The 17,958-nt window shown below is 39.4% G+C and overlaps 1 protein-coding gene across 2 annotated transcripts in view; it reads right to left on the bottom strand.

Annotated features, from left to right (window-relative positions):
• ERICH3 (glutamate rich 3) overlaps positions 1 to 17,958 on the bottom strand; it is a 97,500-nt gene that overhangs the window by 64,092 nt on the left and 15,450 nt on the right. Inside the window, exons 2-5 of one of the 2 annotated variants that reach the window (XM_032302005.1) lie at positions 11,494 to 11,587; positions 8,929 to 9,054; positions 5,055 to 5,126; positions 2,871 to 2,999 (exon numbers count right to left, since the gene is read on the bottom strand). In XM_032302005.1, coding sequence (XP_032157896.1) covers positions 2,871 to 2,999; positions 5,055 to 5,126; positions 8,929 to 9,054; positions 11,494 to 11,587 — 421 coding nt within the window. Of the gene's footprint in view, positions 1 to 2,870; positions 3,000 to 5,054; positions 5,127 to 6,367; positions 7,483 to 8,928; positions 9,055 to 11,493; positions 11,588 to 17,958 lie in introns of those variants that run through there. The other variant, XM_032302006.1, reaches the window with a different exon arrangement.

The following is a 17,958-nucleotide window of genomic DNA, read 5'->3' as shown; positions in this document are numbered from 1 at the left end:
TATCTAGGTAGGTAGAAAGCCAGTTGTGAGACAGACATGGGAAGGGTAGCAGAAATAATATTCCCCAATATCTGTTCTTCTTTCCTCACTAGTAACAGAATTTTTTTTATCAGGGAACATGGCTATCATAAATAAAGACTACATTTCCTAGCATCTCTTGCAACTCTGTACAGATATATGCCTCAGTTTCGGTCAATAAGATGTGAGCAGAAGTGATATAGGAAACCTCCAGATCATGCCTTTACAAGAAGTGTGCCATCACTTTCCCTTTACCCACTTCCCTGTGGCTGAACTATCCACACAGCAATCTGCCATCTTGGCTTATGTAAATGAAGGCAACACACTAAATTTGGCAGATTAAGGACAAATTAGGAGTTTGAGCTTTTGATGACTTCATAGAGTAGAGATGAGCACACCAGCTGAGATTCACCTAAGCGTGTTGGGAAGGGGGGGAGGGCAACTTTATGTTTAAGTCATTGTTATTTTGGGTCTCTGCATGCAAACCTATTTCATGACCAATACAGAAAGCCAAGTGGATTGACTAAGGCAACATTTGATTTAAAGAAACAGGACAGAAGAATACATGAGCCAAAAGGCAAAATGTCTTAAAACCCACAAAGATAAATCCAACTAGAGGTTTCTGAACAAGAGAATCAGATCACCCAAAAGAATTCTTTTGAACTCTGTGAAACAAATAATGCCTAAGACTCTCTCTTGTCAAGTACTTCAACTGAACACAAGCATGCTGAAAATCTAATGTAAGAATTTAAGAAAGCAGGTTACTATAAACTAGAACATGATCTATTGGCTTCTGTGCTCTAAATTTTATTTCCCACATTTGCATACAAATATCATTCAGTTAGATGAATATGGCAGTCAAATGTTTAACTGATTATATTTCTATCTAAAAACAAATTTGCATCATTCAACTAACAGCTGTGAGCTACAAATTGTTGTAGTTCACATCAGAAGCCACCTTAAATTTGCTATATTTTAAACTGTTTGCAATATATTTTCTTGGAATAAATATGGCACTGTAGCTTAACATTTTCAAAACTGTACCAGAATGTGAATTGAAATTGACTACCTGGTGATTACCCAGCTTAGCTGAGCATTTCTAATTCTTACTAGACGATCTCTGGGGGTGAATTTTCCAAGCTTGTGCAGAATGAGTTGAATGGCTTTCCACAGTTTTAATGGGCATGGTGCAGCTAAAAGCCTATCTGCTACTCTGAAGGTTTAGGTTCAATTAGTGACCAAGTGCAATAACTATTCACTGGATGTTTTCCTTCTTTTTTCAAGAAAGTTAAAAGAAAAATCAACTGCAATATCCCAAGAGGATTATTATCTCCATCTCCAAGGCACTTGCTCGTCAGGAGTCAAATTTAAAGGATATGTATCCAGGCTGAGAGAAAGAAAATGAAGATTTGAATTTCTGTAAAATGGGAACCACAGTTCCAAGATCACAATAGGTATCCTTTACGGTGCAGAAGCACCCTAGGGGGTGACCAAGTGAAGAATCGTGGTTTACCAGACAGAAAGGCTTCTGAAGTGCTGGTGTCAGTGTTTCCTGTAATTTTAAAATTACTTTCTCACTCCTGCCACATTAAGATCTCCTGGATGTATCATAAACTACTTATTGAGGGTGTTCAGCTGGAAAATTGAAAAGAAAGCCTTTCAAGGGTTTTTCCTCTCTGAAACAGGTGGGAAGATAGAAAACAGCACTTGATTGTTTCTTTTGTTTCAACCAGTTTAAGCTTTTGAGAGCCTAGTGAATTTGCCATCCAAAAAAAAAATCATTATTTGTGTACGTCTACATTTAAATGAAGCTTGGAAATATGGTAACAACAAAGGGAAAATGGTTGCTTTTCATAACTTGAGCTGTTCATCGGGAAATGTCAAAACATATTTACCTTTGAGAAATGTCAAAGCTTAACACTATACGAGATGAACCTACTTCAACAATCTGTGAAAGCTTTGCAATTTCTCCCTAAATATTGTGCAATCCAAAAAAAGTTCATGTTAACAAGGAAATATATTAGGCCACACAAAGCAAGAATAAAGATATGATCAAGCAATTCACTTACAACTTAAACCATCAACCTCCAGCAAATATTTTCCAAATCTTTTCCTGTACCTATAGTTTCAAGCTACCTCATCTTCCTTCAAATTAATCCCATCTCTATATTATAAATGAATCAAACTGGGATGAAACGTTGGTTTGGGCAATTTCTTTAAATAGAATCTCTGCACATTTAACTATGTTTACTTTAGAGTATTTGCCCATGATTTTGATAAAAGAAACACAAATATAAGTATCTGGCCCGACAGGCTATATGGTATGATTGAGTTTGTGTGCATAAAATAAGTTTGACAGGTAAGGTGAGAGTGGAGGGAACAGCGAGGACAAAGTCCAGAGGTCAGAAAACACAGGACATATGTGGAATGACTAGTGGTTCAATCTTGCTGCATTGTAGAGTGCTAAAGGGTAATCATGAGGGGAAATATTGGGTTGGCTAAATTGAGGTCGTATGGCTTAGGGTCTAAAATGTCAGGTGAAAAAGTCTAGGTTTTTCTAAAAAATGGCACAGAGCCAGTGAAGGCATGTGGGTATGTAAGTAACAAGTAATCTGCACTTTAAAGAAACTACTCTAGCTCTAACAAGCAAAATGGATTTGACAAGGGTGATACTGATTAAAAGTGAGGCATTCAATAAAGACAGTTGAACAGATAGAAGACCACATTGGCATTCAGTAGGATTCACAGAATTATACAGAAAAGCACTCAGAGAGAATTCCTTCTGAGAGTAATTAGAAATTATATATTATTTAGTCAGAATGGTACATGATAGAGTATTTAACATGACTCACCAGTGTTCCTGGACTGGAATGTCCTTCATCAACCAGGACACTATGGCCACGGTTAGTTTTCGGGCCAGCTGGGGGGTGGGGAGACAGGACTGGCATGTTATTTTCTATAGACCATCTTGTGGATTCTCCCTAGAATAAGAAAGTGATTGAACAAATTGATGCATAATTAGCAATGAAGGTTATGTTATTGCCTGACGGTTAAGAGATACTGTATTACTAAAGAAGTCCTTTCTCATTACTTTTAAAAGTGTTCCTCCTGAGGTCTATCATGACAGAAAAAGTTTCCATAGCTGTAGTGGTGCATTGGGTGTGATAATGAGAGGCAGGAATTTCAGTCTGCTATATTGGAAGAAACAGCTGTACCCAAAGAAACAGCTATGGATACAGTGGATTTTAGCAACAATATTTATTTATTTATTTATTTATTTTTTAAGATTTTATTTATTTATTTGAGAGAGAAACAGTGAGAGAGAGCATGAGCGAGGAGAAGGTCAGAGAGCGAAGCAGACTCCCCATGGAGCTGGGAGCCTGATGCGGGACTCGATCCCGGGACTCCGGGATCATGACCTGAGCCGAAGGCAGTCGTCCAACCAACTGAGCCACCCAGGCGTCCCAGCAACAATATTTATGAATCCGCTCTAAGCAGATCACTACAAGAAGCATGGTGTTCCTCACAACTTTGGTCACTAAGGACTACCAGAAACTATTACTTTTCTACCTTAAAAAAATAATGAAATCATGCCCCAAGCAAAAGGGTTGCATATTATATGAGGAACTTAAACCACAGGTCTTTCACCAAATGCAGCTACAAAGTGAAAATTGTTATGAATAAAAATCATATAGGGAGGAACTGGATTGTCTCTCATGAATTTCTGCCAGTGTTTTAACATGTTCACATGCTTAGTTAGCGCGTCCGCCAACCAGGGTGAAAGTGAATCCCACACATCTTCCGGCAGCGTTTGTCACTATTTCCAGGGACCATTTTTCTTCATCAACATTCCAGCAGTAAGTTAGAGAATGTATAACTCAATCCTTGATGTAGGATAATATTGGCAAAGTTGAATTAACCAGAAATCTCTACACACCAACTTTTCTGATCTTTTTTTTTTTTTAATTTTTATTTATTTATTTGACAGAGATCACAAGTAGGCAGAGAGGCAGGCAGAGAGAGAGGGGAAGCAGGCTCACTGTCGAGCAGAGAGCCCGATGCAGGACTCAATCCCAGGACCCTGAGATCATGACCTGAGCTGAGGGCAGAGGCTTAACCCACTGAGCCAGCCAGGCGTCCCCAACTTTTCTGATCTTGAAAAAATGACCTATCTGCTGTTATTTAACAATACTTTTGTAACAAGAGCCTCTTTTAATCATGACGGAATAGGCAGATTTGAGTCTACTAGGCAAAAGGGAAAAATTACCACCTTATATGTGGCAACGTATTCTCCAGAAGGTTTACAAATATTCCTTAGTTTGTGAAATGTATCTTGGGCCCCACATTTGTGACACGACACAGAAAATGAAGAATTACCTGACCATTCAAATGGCTCAGGAAATTGAATAAAACTGCCAACCTCAAATGAAATCTTTCAGACATGCTTAATTGAACCTCTCAACCCGATTCAAATGTATATGCTTCATAAGTTGACTGCAAAGAAGGGTTATCAAATATAAAAATAAAAATAAAAACAAATAAGGAGATTTTAAATGCCTTGTAACAGAACGTCTAAATCTTAGGCTTTTGTTTGCCAAGGTAGATCTTTCCTACTGTATTCAAGGGTCACCTCTGCATGAAAATGTGCCACGGGATAATTCTGAGAATACCATTTTCCATCACATTGGCAACATCACCATCTATTTTCAGTTTTTTCAGACACAAAACAAAAATCCTTCGGTCTCTGATACATATCAGTCAAGAAAAGACAAAAAGAAAATTTCAAACTTGAAAAGGATGTTTCCGTGTTTGCTTTGAAAGCTTTGTACTTCACAAAGTTGCAGAAGAAGCCCCTATTTTGCCATGAGCTTTGTCCCTATTTTGGGGGCCAAGATAGAGTCTTGGTGAAACTATCACCGGACTTCAGCCAAGAGTACTCAAAAGTAAAGTGCCTCAAAAAGCATCAATAGTGGTGTCACTAACTTTTAAAATCATAAAATAATATTATGAAGTAAAAGAATTATGTAGCTCCTTACCTTAAATCTCTGAATTCGCTCCTTCCTAGCTAAGGTCTCCAGTTTTCTTTTTATTTCAAGCTGATGATAACGCTAAGCACAAGGGAAAGAAGAGAGGAGAGAATCATGTTAATTACAGCAAAGTTTTTTTTTTTTTTAGAGGAAAATAATCTCACCAGCTGACTCTGTTCCCCAATTACCCCCTCCCCCACCTGGTCACTGAGATGGAGAAGAATCACCTGTGTAAGTATGCAAGTGGGAATATAAATTGGTACAACTCTTTGGAAAGCCGATTCCTAATATAAAGCAGTGAAAAGTGTCCCTACCCTTTCACCAACACATTTCACTTTCAAACCTAGGAGGAAATCGAAATTAAAAGAAAACATATCTGTGTTATACACAAAGATGTTACCTGAAAGGAATTTTTTCTTCAAAGTAAAAATTCAGAAGCAGTATAAATCTTAAAGAGGATGGTTAACACTTGTGCACATCTGTATACCAGGATAGAATATAATCATTAAGATAAGATTCATAAAGATTTTGTAAAGAAAAAATGGAAAATACATGTCATGAGGGAAAAATGTAAAATATGGAATTGCACAGAAATACAATTTAATTGATCAAGTTCAAACTGTGGGGCTGCCCCCATGCCAGGAAGGGGCATCATGTGGGCGTCATCTCTTCTTGAACAGTGCTAATTGCTAAGCGGTCTCATTGCATGAGTGCAGAAACGGAGGCAGAGGACCAGGAACTTGCTCCAGGTCACACATCTGGTCAGTGGTAAAACTGTCATCTGGGGCTCAGTCTGCTGGACGCTAACTTCCTGTTTCTTTGCTCTTATATATTTACTTTTCTTAAGACTCTGGCCCCACATGTTGAGCATGTTTTTATGAATGCATAAATGTGAACAGAGACTAAAAGGAAATGGATGTCAACAGCAGTTCTCCCTGAGAGGAAGGATTCTCTGAAGTTATTTGCCTTTGTGTCCATTCTTGAGTTTTCCTAATTTTCTGCAATATATTAATTATATAATTTAAAAATAAACCTCATGTAAAAGTAAGCTGCTTACAATACTATTTGAAATCATTCAGACACATTTGAGGGCATTTGAACTGTTTTTTCTGTGTCCTTGATCCCCTCGTGCCGCCCGTGGGACGCTGCAGGCTCGATCTTTCCCTAGCGAGTATCATCAGCCCTCTCCAGACACTTCCCTTCCCTCTCTCCCTCACCTTTCTTCTCTCACCCTCGGATCACCACACCTCATTACGTTCACTACCAGCCATTTTCCATTGTCCATTTATTTCCAAATCTGCAGCCCTCTCTCTCAACCTCACCCGGCCTCACCAAGGCCACCAACGTCTTTGTTTCTCGGTCACACCAAATTCCTTCTTTTCCCCAGCCCTTCTGGGTTTCACCCTTCGGCAGCTTGTGAGAGCCTGCCGGCTCTCTGTGGGGTCTGGTTTTCCACCAGGCGACAGAGCTCCCTCCTAGCCCTGCCGCGTTCCCTGAGCTCCCAGCCTCCCCTCCACCCGCGCGGCCGTCCCTGAGCTCCGTCGAGCGCGCGCGCCACCTGCCGCGCTAGCGCCCCCCAGCGGTGCTCTGGCTCCTTCTCCCCAGCCTTCCTCGTTCAGTCAGTGTCAATCTTTCTTCCGGTTCACGTCTCCTCTCATCTGGGAGAGCTGCCTCTCCCCAGCGTCTCCACGTCTGCTGTTAGCCCTCACCCTTCGGCAACAGCTTCCTAATTGACCTCCCACCTCCAATCTTTTCCAGCTCATTAATCCATCTCCCGCATTTTTAGCAACATCATCTTTCTAACACGGCTCTGCTCATTTACTTCACGCCCCTGCTGAAAAAACATCTCATCGCCTCATCACCTACACTCCAAACCTCGCTGGGGACTCAAGGCCCTCCAGAAACCCGGCCCCGGCCTACTGAAGAGTGTCGCTTCCTGCGGCTCTTTCAACCAGCCCACTGTGTGGTCTGGCCTCAGCGAGCTTTCTGGCCCAGCCACGGTGTCCTCTCTTCTCTTACCTCAGGCCTGCGGTCCTCAGTCTCTCCAGTGCCTTTCTCAGGCTTTCCTGTGGTGCCTCATTTAGCCTTCCAGGTCCAGTTCAAACAGCAAGACCTCTGTTCAGCCTCCTCTGACTCTCACAGAGGCAAGTCATCATCCCCATCTTCCTCGAGCCCGGTTGGTTTTTCCTCGCTCCTAGCATGTGATCGCTTTTCACAATAGTTTTTTATTTTGTTTTTTGGGGTTTTTTTGGCTTTGGATTTTTTTTGTTTTTACATCTCAAGGCTACATCACATAACTTCATACTGGCACATGGTAAGCCTACAGTTAATGACTGACGTTTCTTGTATGCATGAATACATGAATATTAATATATAACAGCATTAGTAAACAGCATCGGCATAAATTAAATGTGAGATGTGACAATTTAGAGACACATATTCCATTTGTTAAGTATATTAATATATTGTATATCACAATTATATATTACATTTTATAAAATTATATATTACATATTAACACTTATCTAAGGTATCTATTCCAAACTTTAAGAATGTATGAAGACTCTGAAATAATAACATACTTAACAGTTATGATGTGTCAATTACATGAAAATTTGGAAAACTAAACTTCAAAGATCAAAGCTAATACTGAACTTGGTATCTATTGGTTAAATTTGAAACTAGGTATAGATTAATTTACTGTACTATTCTTTTAACACTAGTTGCAGAATTCCAACTAATACTCTTATAAGCAAGTAATTTGGGGACCATAAACAATGATCCCACATAATTCATGCACATGATATAAAACATAAAATGAATTCCTAAATTAACAGATCATATCTTATCTGAATGCAACACTTGCTCAGTATAATGGTAGCATAATAATAAATATTTTAAGTGGCACTACACTTAGTATTGGTTTACTGGTGATTCTACAGTTGTTCATAAATGTTTACTGCACTCACAGGTCAATGCTTTCACCAGCCAAGTTTTCTGATTTACTGCTGCATGGCCAAGCCAAGAAGTGACATGCTTTTTCATGGAGATTAAAATGGTGTTGATGCTTGAAACTATAAGTTCCATGGAGCAAGGCTAAAATAATTTATCAAGTTAGCTAGATATCCTACTAAAAATGCCATGTCAGACTTGAAAAAAAGTTGTTGATGCTTAGTTTATGAATCTACGCTGACCAACGTGGCCTAAAGTAGGAGGGACAGCAGATGTTTCAATGCTTCTTCCCTGAAATTTAGCATACGGCTCAGCTTCAGAGCCTTAAAAGAATAACAAATCTGAAATAATTCATGGCAGTGGAATTACTGATATTTAAACAGATGTCACTTTTTTTTTTTTTTAGCAAATGGAAATTGAGGTACAGATGGTGAGGGCCGGTATGTTTTTGAGTAGCCATTATGGATTAAAAATCTACACTTGTTAAATTAAATACCACAAAATATATACTGATGTCCATATTTTTCCCTAACTGAAAGGGAGAAAAGCTTAGTCTCTTGGCACTTTGCTACCTAGAGAGAAGAGTATTTCTCAGGGAACCTTGTTCCATTCCTTTTCCATGAAATACAGGAGGAATTCCTCTGCTTCTGGGTACAGGAGTGTTATTAATTGTCATATTAGAAAGTATCTATTATAAAGAAAATGTGATTGGGCGCCTGGGTGGCTCAGTGGGTTAAGCCGCTGCCTTCGGCTCAGGTCATGATCTCAGGGTCCTGGGATCGAGTCCCACATCGGGCTCTCTGCTCAGCAGGGAGTCTGCTTCCTCCTCTCTCTCTCTCTGCCTGCCTCTCTGCCGACTTGTGATCTCTCTCTGTCAGATAAATAAATAAAATCTTAAAAAAAAAAAAAAAAGAAAATGTGATTACTTTACCTCCATATCAAGAACCTTATGGAAAATAGCCTGAGCTAGGCACTCCCGGATATATTTTTGGTGATCCTTCTTCATGATATTTAGTTTGTATTCTTTTTCAGAAAGTATCCTTCCACTTCTTGTGATCTGACATGAATAAATAAAACAGACATGGAAATACAAAGCAGAAAATATACTGTTCGTTACCAAAAAGGGAGCGAGAGAGCGACAGAGTGAGTGGCAGTGTCTTCTAAGCATAAGAGAGTATACCACTATAGTTGATAAATGTTCACTTTTAATGAATATTTCATAAAGAAAAAAATCAGTCTCATATACCCATCATTGAGAAAACACACACAGGTGGTGCACTTGACGTTTAAAACAAGGTTTTCATTAGAGTTACAATGTCTTCTTGATGGAACCCAGGTGTTCCTTTCATTTCTTTCTTTCCTTTTTTTTTAACACATTGGGAAGAGGAGGTGTGGTGGCACCTTGAAACAATGAATAGGAGCAGTGATCACAGGACTGATGATCTTACAGGAAATGACTCTGAAGGGCAAAACATGTAAGCTACAGAGGTGCTCATCAGTTTGTTTTAAAAATAATTGGTTTCATTATTTTCACACAGCTTTCTCTCCTTCCACTGTCCAACCCAGAATGTAATTTAATTTGTCATGATTCAGATTTTTTTCAGATTATTCAGGGCTGCAGATGTAAAATATTCCAGACTGATTTCAACTGGCATCATTGAAAATGCCAGAAGTCATAGTTTCTGCTTTTTATTTACTTGTTTTTCTTTTCTCTTACTCCTTTCCTAAGGGCCTATTTAGTATTATGTTTCTGTATCTTCTGTAAACAGAAGGTGCTATCCTTTCTGAATTGTTCATCTTCTCCCTTTCCACTTAATTATGCTCTGCTCCTTCAGGTCTAATCCAAGGCCACATACTTCTTAATTTTGGATAACTAGCTTTATAACACTGTTGGTTCAATGTATTGGAGCTCAGAGACCAAGGAGATTTGTGTTACAAGTGATTGGATACTGATGATCTTTTTTTTATATAGCTCCCCCCCACCCCAGTGGAAGAAAGGGGTATGGTTCTAAAAAGTGTTTCCAATCACAAATAACTCAGTTAGTCTTTGAAATGTGTTGTCTGTCCATGGGATATCATGCTATTTGTTTCCAACAGAGAAAAAATGTTGAGAACATCTTGTACTGTGGCCCCCTCCCCATTTAATAGGTGCCCTCGTCCTCTCCCCTCTGAGAGATCTGATTTCCCCAACTAGACTGGAAGCCGCTACAAGGCCAGAAGCCTGCATCCGAATCAGAAAACAAGTTGAAAAACAGATTGGTGGGCCTCGGCCCACAGCTTCCGACTCAATAAGTCTGGGGTGGGGCTCTAAAATTTGCATTTTCTAACAGGTTCCCAAATGATGCTGGACACTGCTGAGTCAGGAACTATATTTGAACCACAGTATTAGAGAAGTCTTCCTTATGTGAGCTGTCATGCGCATAACCAATGTTCAAAAAATGCGCGTTAATGTGTTGATGAGTACATACTAAGTCCTTCCCATTTATACATAAACCTCGCAGATTGTTATCCAAAGAATTAATGTTAATAGTGACCACAATAGTTGCTTATGACACATCTCTTACTGCCACAGCAATCCTGAGGGCTGGGTAGCATTGTCTTCATTTAACAACTGAGGAAGCTGGAGTGAAGAAAGTGAGCTGCATGAATTGTTCCAGAGTCTCTGACTTGTAAATGGCAGAGCCAGGTTTCAGCCAGGTCTGTCGGATAACAAAGCCCGAGAGACAAAAAGCAAGCTCTCTGGAGACCTACCCAGCCAGAGTGCCAAGCACATAACAACAATTAGAAACACAATGCGTATCCTTTCAACACCATGGCAACAAGGGTTAAGGAAATTCATTGTGTTTTGAAAAGGTAAACAGCTAAAATCCTTACTCACACTTTCTATATCCACACCCACTTCTTTCAGTGGACAACTATAGTATTTTTTAAAGGTTTTCACATTAAGAACATTTATAGAAATGGAAATCTTGTGGAAATGATAGTTTTGGAGCTAAGGAAGGACACGAAAGTTACCAATAAACCACCCAGGAAAGGAAACAGGTTTTTAAAATTCAAGGGGAAATTTTGAACTCTTCATGTCTTCCACACGATATTCTGTGATTATTAAAAATAACATTTTTTTTTTCCTGAAGACAGTAAAGTATTCTCTATGCTTAATCCCTAACAGTTTCTGGCTCATACGATATGTTCAATAAATACGTGTTGAATAAATGAATGAATAAACAAACAAGTAAAATATGCTATTGGAAGCTCTTAGGGTTTTTCCTCAATAATTTATAAGTAGCCTTAGCGGTCATTGTGACCGCTCTTCCTATCTTTTGAAACACAGCTTCAAAAAGATAAATCAGAGTTCTGGAAAGAAGTAACTTTTCTAAAATGAAGGAGTGAGGGGAATGTTGTCCCTAATTAGCTCAAAGAAGAAACCAGAAAAGGGAGAGAGAACTACTGCATTTAATGAAACAAGAGGGCAGGTAGGAAGTAAGCCAAATCTTACCAGGCCTGATCTTAGGAGATGCCGCCTTATCCTGGTGTTGTTGAAATATCCAGTCAGGTGTTTATCAGTAAGACTATTATATGCTGCCAGCAATCTGGAAGAGAAAAATGAAACCATTAAGGTTTTTGAAGTGTTGCCTGATAGCCTAGTGATTCTTGACTTTCTCATCCCCAAACTGTGCATAATCATTCACTCCAGACAGCTAGTCATTCATGTATGTGTTCAATAAACAGGTAGTGAGGACTTACAGTTTTCCAGGTTTTATGATAAGAACTGAGAGACAGTCTTGACATTGTTTATTTTACAGACAAGTATGGAAATCAGACATGAACAATTATATTGGGTGTGAAAAATCCAACAATAGAAATATGCAAAACTCATGGGGACACAGAGAAGGAGATGATCAACTCCAGTTGTCAAGAAAGTCTTCTCAGATTGCATGGAGCACTGGGTGTGGTGAAAAAATAATGAATACTGTTTTTCTGAAAATAAATAAATTGAAAAAATTTAAAAAAAAATTCTAAAAAATAAAAAAAGAAAAAAAAAAAGTCTTCTCAGAGGAAGCATGATGGGAAATCTGGAGTTCCTTCCAAGGACTCTTCAGCCCCTACCCTAAATTCCAGCAGCAAACTTAAAGGTACTTCCTCAACATATTCTTCCATATCTTCAGGACACAATGCCGACATCACTGCCAAGGCCTCTCTCTCTGACCTGTTAGCTAGTGGATAGGATCAGAGATTCACAATCATGTCTTCTCCCAGCAAATATTCCCCAGTGCAAACTGGATGTTCTGTGTTACCTTCCACCCCCTCTCCCTAAAACCTTGAGGTACACTACATATCATATCAAGATTGGAAGGGCAGGATCTTGTGTTATTCTTAGTATCCCTTTGGAAGTATTTATTGTGTACCCAAATAATGATGTGTTCAATAGGGGAAAACACAATTTTGTTTAGGTCTCGTTCCTACTGGTATAAACTTCTAAGTTTAAGTTCAACAGCCTAGAAGTCTTAACTTCCATATTTATATCTAAAGCTATGTCTCTATATCTCACACAATTTCAAGAATTCCACATCCAGAACTCCTCCCCTCCCCCACAAAATTCATAGATTACTTTTGATTTTTTAGGGTCTTTTATTTTAAAGTTAAAGGAAAACAAATTTGTTCCTTGATTACATCTTGTATCTTGGAAGGTGGTCACTCTGAGTCTACAATCAAAGTTTGAAGCTATTTTTTTTAAGATTTTACTTATTTATTTGATACAGAGAGAGAGATAGACAGCAAGAGAGGGAACACAAGCACAGGGAGTGAGAGAGGGAGAAGCAGGCTTCCCATTGAGCAGAGAGCCCGATACGGGGCTCGATCCCAGGACCCTGGGATCATGACCTGAGCCGAAGGCTGACACGTAACCTTCTGAGCCACCCAGGTGGCCCTGAAGCTATTTTTTCAAAGTTTTAGCTTACCCTCCACTGATTATCATTACCTTACAAAAGCATATGCACCTACATTTACATGTGTATATCCAGGTAGGCACGTGTTCATCCATATACGTAAATATGAGTGTAGGTACATACATGTATATATAGAGAGAGAGTTGAAGACAGAGACAGGTAGAGAGAAAGAGGCAAAGAGGGAGAATTCACAAGCCTAAACATATCCCTAAAATAAGGCTGTCTTTAAAAAAATGTATACCCTATTACCTGCAGCAGATTTACAGTCTGTACATGTGACGAGCACTTAATCCTTAACTTATTTGGAGGCCACAGCAGGGACGCATATGATACAGTCAAGTAAATGTCATTAGTGACAATTTTATTTAGCTGCCTTAATTACATAGAGATGGTATTGGTGACCTTTTCCTGCCTCTTTTCTCCTTAACGCCCATCTTAGGAAAGTTATATGCTGTCAAATGGTAAGGAAAGTTTAATTTTGTCCACAAAAGACACTGAAAGCAGTTACAAAGCTCAGAAGCCAAGATGCCACATGAGAAGCCATTATTTCACAGGGTTTATGTAAAAAGACAACCTGAGGGCTTCTGTAATGCACATACGAAACCAGCCCCAGATAATGCTTTGAAACCATCTTTTAAATGAACTGTCTTGGTGTCCTATAGTTCATCAAAGGTTTCCTGTCTCCAAAAGGTCAACACTGTATCCCTTACCCTTTCTGAATCTCAGAATATCTTTTCAGCAACTCTTATCAGAAAGGTGAGCAGGTGTCTCTCGGTCCTAACAATCATGATTCCACAGTTCACAGATTCTTAAGATAAATTATTAGACAGATATCATATATAGTCTTTTGTCTGTATTTCAGGCTCTAGTTTAAAAAAAAAATCAATAGTTTTGGAATAGCTGTGAGTGCTAAAACCCTGATTAAATGAAATAGGGTCAAAAAGTTAGGATAACATGAACTTTAACTTCCCAACTGGCTGAAAAGAATCCCCTTTTTTCAATTCAGAATTTGTAACTTTTTCAATATTTAGGTCCTAAGAATAATGCTTAGCCAGCTTTGGCGGCACCTCATCCTAATTCTGCCCCCTCAGGCTCATACTAAATGAGTATGTGTCCATGTCATTCCTCCAGTCTTAACTGAAAGGTCCAGTGGAGTTGAAACCTGTGAACACATCAGCTTTCTCACCTTTAAAGACTGAAAGTCCCTGGTTGGGATGCTATTTGTAAAACAACTCTTTCCATGACTATCATATATCTGGCCTTGGCAGAAAATTTGAAAAATAACTAGCTGGGTTCATCCAGGGTCACTGATTTCTTTTTCAGCAGTGCCTAATTTTTTTTTTAACTGAAACTTTAGAGTGACAAACTGTTTGTTAACAAGAAATTGTACTAAAGTGAATTATATACAGAGTTAGTAAAACAGTTGTTAAGGACTGAATGTTTGCTTCCCCCTAAAATTCGTATGTTAAAATCCTAAACCACCGTGTGATGTATTAGGAGGTGGTGGGCTTCCAAAGTAATAGGATTAGAGTGTGGAGCCCTTATGAATGAGATTGGTGCCCTTACAAAAAAAAACCCCAGAGAGTGCCCTTGACCCTTTCACCATATGAGGAGACAGCAAGAAAACAACCCAGTTTGAACCAGGATGCAGCTCTCACAAGACACTGAATCTGTGGGCACATAGATCTTGGACGTCCCAGCCTCTAGAACTGCAAGAAATAAATTTCTGTTGTTTAAGCCACCCAGTCTATGGTAGTCCATCCCAGGAGACTGATGAGACTACATTAGCAGTCAAAGCAAACATTTCTATTGTATCCATGCAAATGTCACCCTTGTTCAGACCATGAAGCCTCCACAGGGAGATGGTAGGAATCCTGTGTCTCAGCCACAACCGTGGTCTGTCGGCTCTGCTTCTCTTCCCGTGTGCTTGGTATGGGTTTGTGGCCTCCCTTTGCACTTGCTCAATTACAAGAGCTTTACTCACCTGGCCACAAATTTCGATTAGTAGAGCTTTTCTGATGTTTCTGCCTTTGTCCTCTCTAGTCACTGCCACTGTTCCCCCAACATACACACCCTTTTCTTTTCTCTCTTGCCCTCAGCAGAGCCCTGGGCCAGATGAGGTCACCTCACCCGAGGTGATTGTGTTGCACCTGCAGCACTCCACTCCCTTTGTAAGTCACTCTCTGCATCTCTGGTCAAAGCTGGACTTCTGGTCGTGCTACCCTGTCCCATGATCCTCCCTGCTGTGGTCCATAAGATCAACAACTGCGCTGATCACAGCAATTACCAGGCCACTGTGACTATATCATTCAAAGGCCATGCTGTTCACACCAAGTCCCACAGCTAAATGCCAAGACAGGCCTAACTCATTAGCTTCTTTATCTGATGGACAAGCCTATTTACCCATTCTCTGGTCACCGGGTGAAGAACAACCCACTATCTGGCTCAATGCACCAGGGAAGATGGTCCCCCAGGAAACAGAGCGACCCTGATAAACACCCCACATTCCTGCGGTGTAGGGATTAGAGGAGCAGGCTGCTGAGTCACTGGGAGTGCTGCCTTCCCAGCTGCAGTCCTTCAACACTTAACCCTGGAACCCCTGCCTCCCACTGTGTAGAATATAGAAGTGGAGCTCTGAAGTAATAAAGTCGGTGGTTCCTATCAATCCCTCCATCTGCCCCCAAAGAGAAAAAAAAACCCATCTGAAAAGACAAGCACTATAATATTATTAATCACAAGCATTTATTGAGCACTGACTATTTTCAGGGCATTCCATAAGATACCAGTGATTCAGAGATGGCACAGACACTGCACCCAGAGTTCCCAGTCTAGTATACAAGGGGGAAGTATACATACACATACAGTGTGTGTGTGTGTGTGTGTGTGTGCGCGCACGTGGGCATACTTTATTTCCTCCTGTGTTATAGATCGTTTCATTCACAAATAGATAATGCATATTTAAGTGTCTCCATGTCAGTTTCTGTGCCCTAAGTTGGGCAAGAAGTATAAACTCCCATCCCATTAGAAGATTACAAAGCCCCTCCACATACACAGAGTCATGTGATTTCTTTTAGGCCCATGGAATGAAAGCTAGTACAGCGCTCCCATCTTCCTGAAATGGAAAATCTCTAAAACAAGATTATCATTTAACCTGAGCCAGTCATAGAAAAGCCTGACGAAGGTAACACTTCTTCATATACCACAGTGATAGAAGAATTTCTTCTGGCCTCAGCGATCTGGAACCTAAGCCCTCTCCCAGCACTGCCTCTCCCCATATTGTCTACCTTTGAAGGGAGAGACAGATGTCGTGGTCAAGACTCCAGCTCCAGTTCAATCCTGGCCTCATCATTACTGGTTCCGTAAGTGGGAGCAAGTGACTTACTATACCTTGGTTGTTTTACCTTCCACAAGACACTAGAACATGAACAAGATGCGGCCAAGTTCTTCGCCACTTTATAACTAGGATCGCTTTTCCTCCAGTTTCCAATAACACGTTTCTCAGTTTTAACTCGGACCTCATTGGAATGACCTTTACCATCCATATTTCTGCTAACATTCTGTACACGATTATCTATGTGTTCTCTAAGATGAAGGAAGCTTTTTCTCCATCTCCCTTTTATTTTTTGAGCTCTCACCAGAATTACAGGAAAATTCCTTCATAAGAAAATACTTGCAAACCATATGTCTGATACGGAGTTAATATCCAAAATATATAAGGACCTCATACAACTCAAAAGTAAGCATAATAACTATAACAACAATCCAGTTAAAAATGAGGAGAAGACCTGAAAAGACATTTTTTCCAAAAAAAAAAAAAGAAAGAAAAATACAAATAGCCAACAAGTATGTGAAGTGATATTCAGTTTATCATCAAGGAAATGGATATCAAAACCACAATGAGATAATCACTTCACATCTGTTAAGATGGCAATTCTCCAAAAGATAAGAGATTTTAAGTGTTGGTGAGAAGGGAGAGATGAGGGAACCTTTGTACATTATTGGTGGGAGTGTAAATTGGTACACTATGGAAAATCGTATAGACGTTTCTCAAAAAATTAAAAATAGAATTCCCATAAGATCCAGCAATCCCATTTCTGGAAATACTTCCAAAAGAAATGAAATCATGATCTTGAAAAGATATCTGCACCCCCAAGTTCACTACAGCATTATTCATAATAGCCAACCCATGGAAACAATCTAAGTGTCCATCAATGTATAAAAGATACGGAAAATATGGTGAATACACACACACACACACACACACACACACACACACATACACACACACACACAGGACTATTATTCCACATTAAAGAAAGGAAATCCTGCCATTTGCAATAACATGAATATATTTTAGGGCATTATTCTAAGGTAATTCAGAGAAAGAAAAATACTGTGCCATCTCACTTGTATGTGGATATTTTTAAAATGAACTAATAGAAATACTGAATGATGGTTGCCAGGGATTGCATGTAGGAGGAATGAAGAGATATTGGTAAGAGGGTACAAATTTCCAGTTACAAGATGCATAAGTTCTGGGGATCTAATGTACATCATGGTGAATACAGTTAACAATGTTTTATCATATACCTGAAAGTTGCTTAGAAATTATATATTTTTTTAAAAAGTAATTATGCCAGATGATGAATGTGTTAAAGAAACTTATTGTGGTAAACATTTTGCAATATCAACATCTATCAAATCATCACATTGTACACCTTAGACTTACACCATATTATATGTCAATTATAGCTCAATAAAGCTGGAAAAAACCTTTTGCACCTCAAAACTTTTCCAGTCACTACTCCATTATCAATTCCAAACCTGCTTCCACATTTTTAGGTATTTTTGTTATAGCAGCATTCCACTTCTTGGAACCATTTTCTGAGTCTGTTCAGACTCTGTCACAAAATGAACTGGGTGACTTAACCAACAGATATTTATTTGCCAGTTCTGAGGGCTGGAAGTCTGAGGTCAATGTACCAGCACGGTCAGACTCCTGGTGAGGCCCTCTT

This window comes from Mustela erminea, chromosome 10, assembly GCF_009829155.1.
Source record: "Mustela erminea isolate mMusErm1 chromosome 10, mMusErm1.Pri, whole genome shotgun sequence".
Classification (NCBI taxonomy): domain Eukaryota; kingdom Metazoa; phylum Chordata; class Mammalia; order Carnivora; family Mustelidae; genus Mustela; species Mustela erminea.
This window is presented reverse-complemented; position numbering and strand designations above follow the sequence as displayed.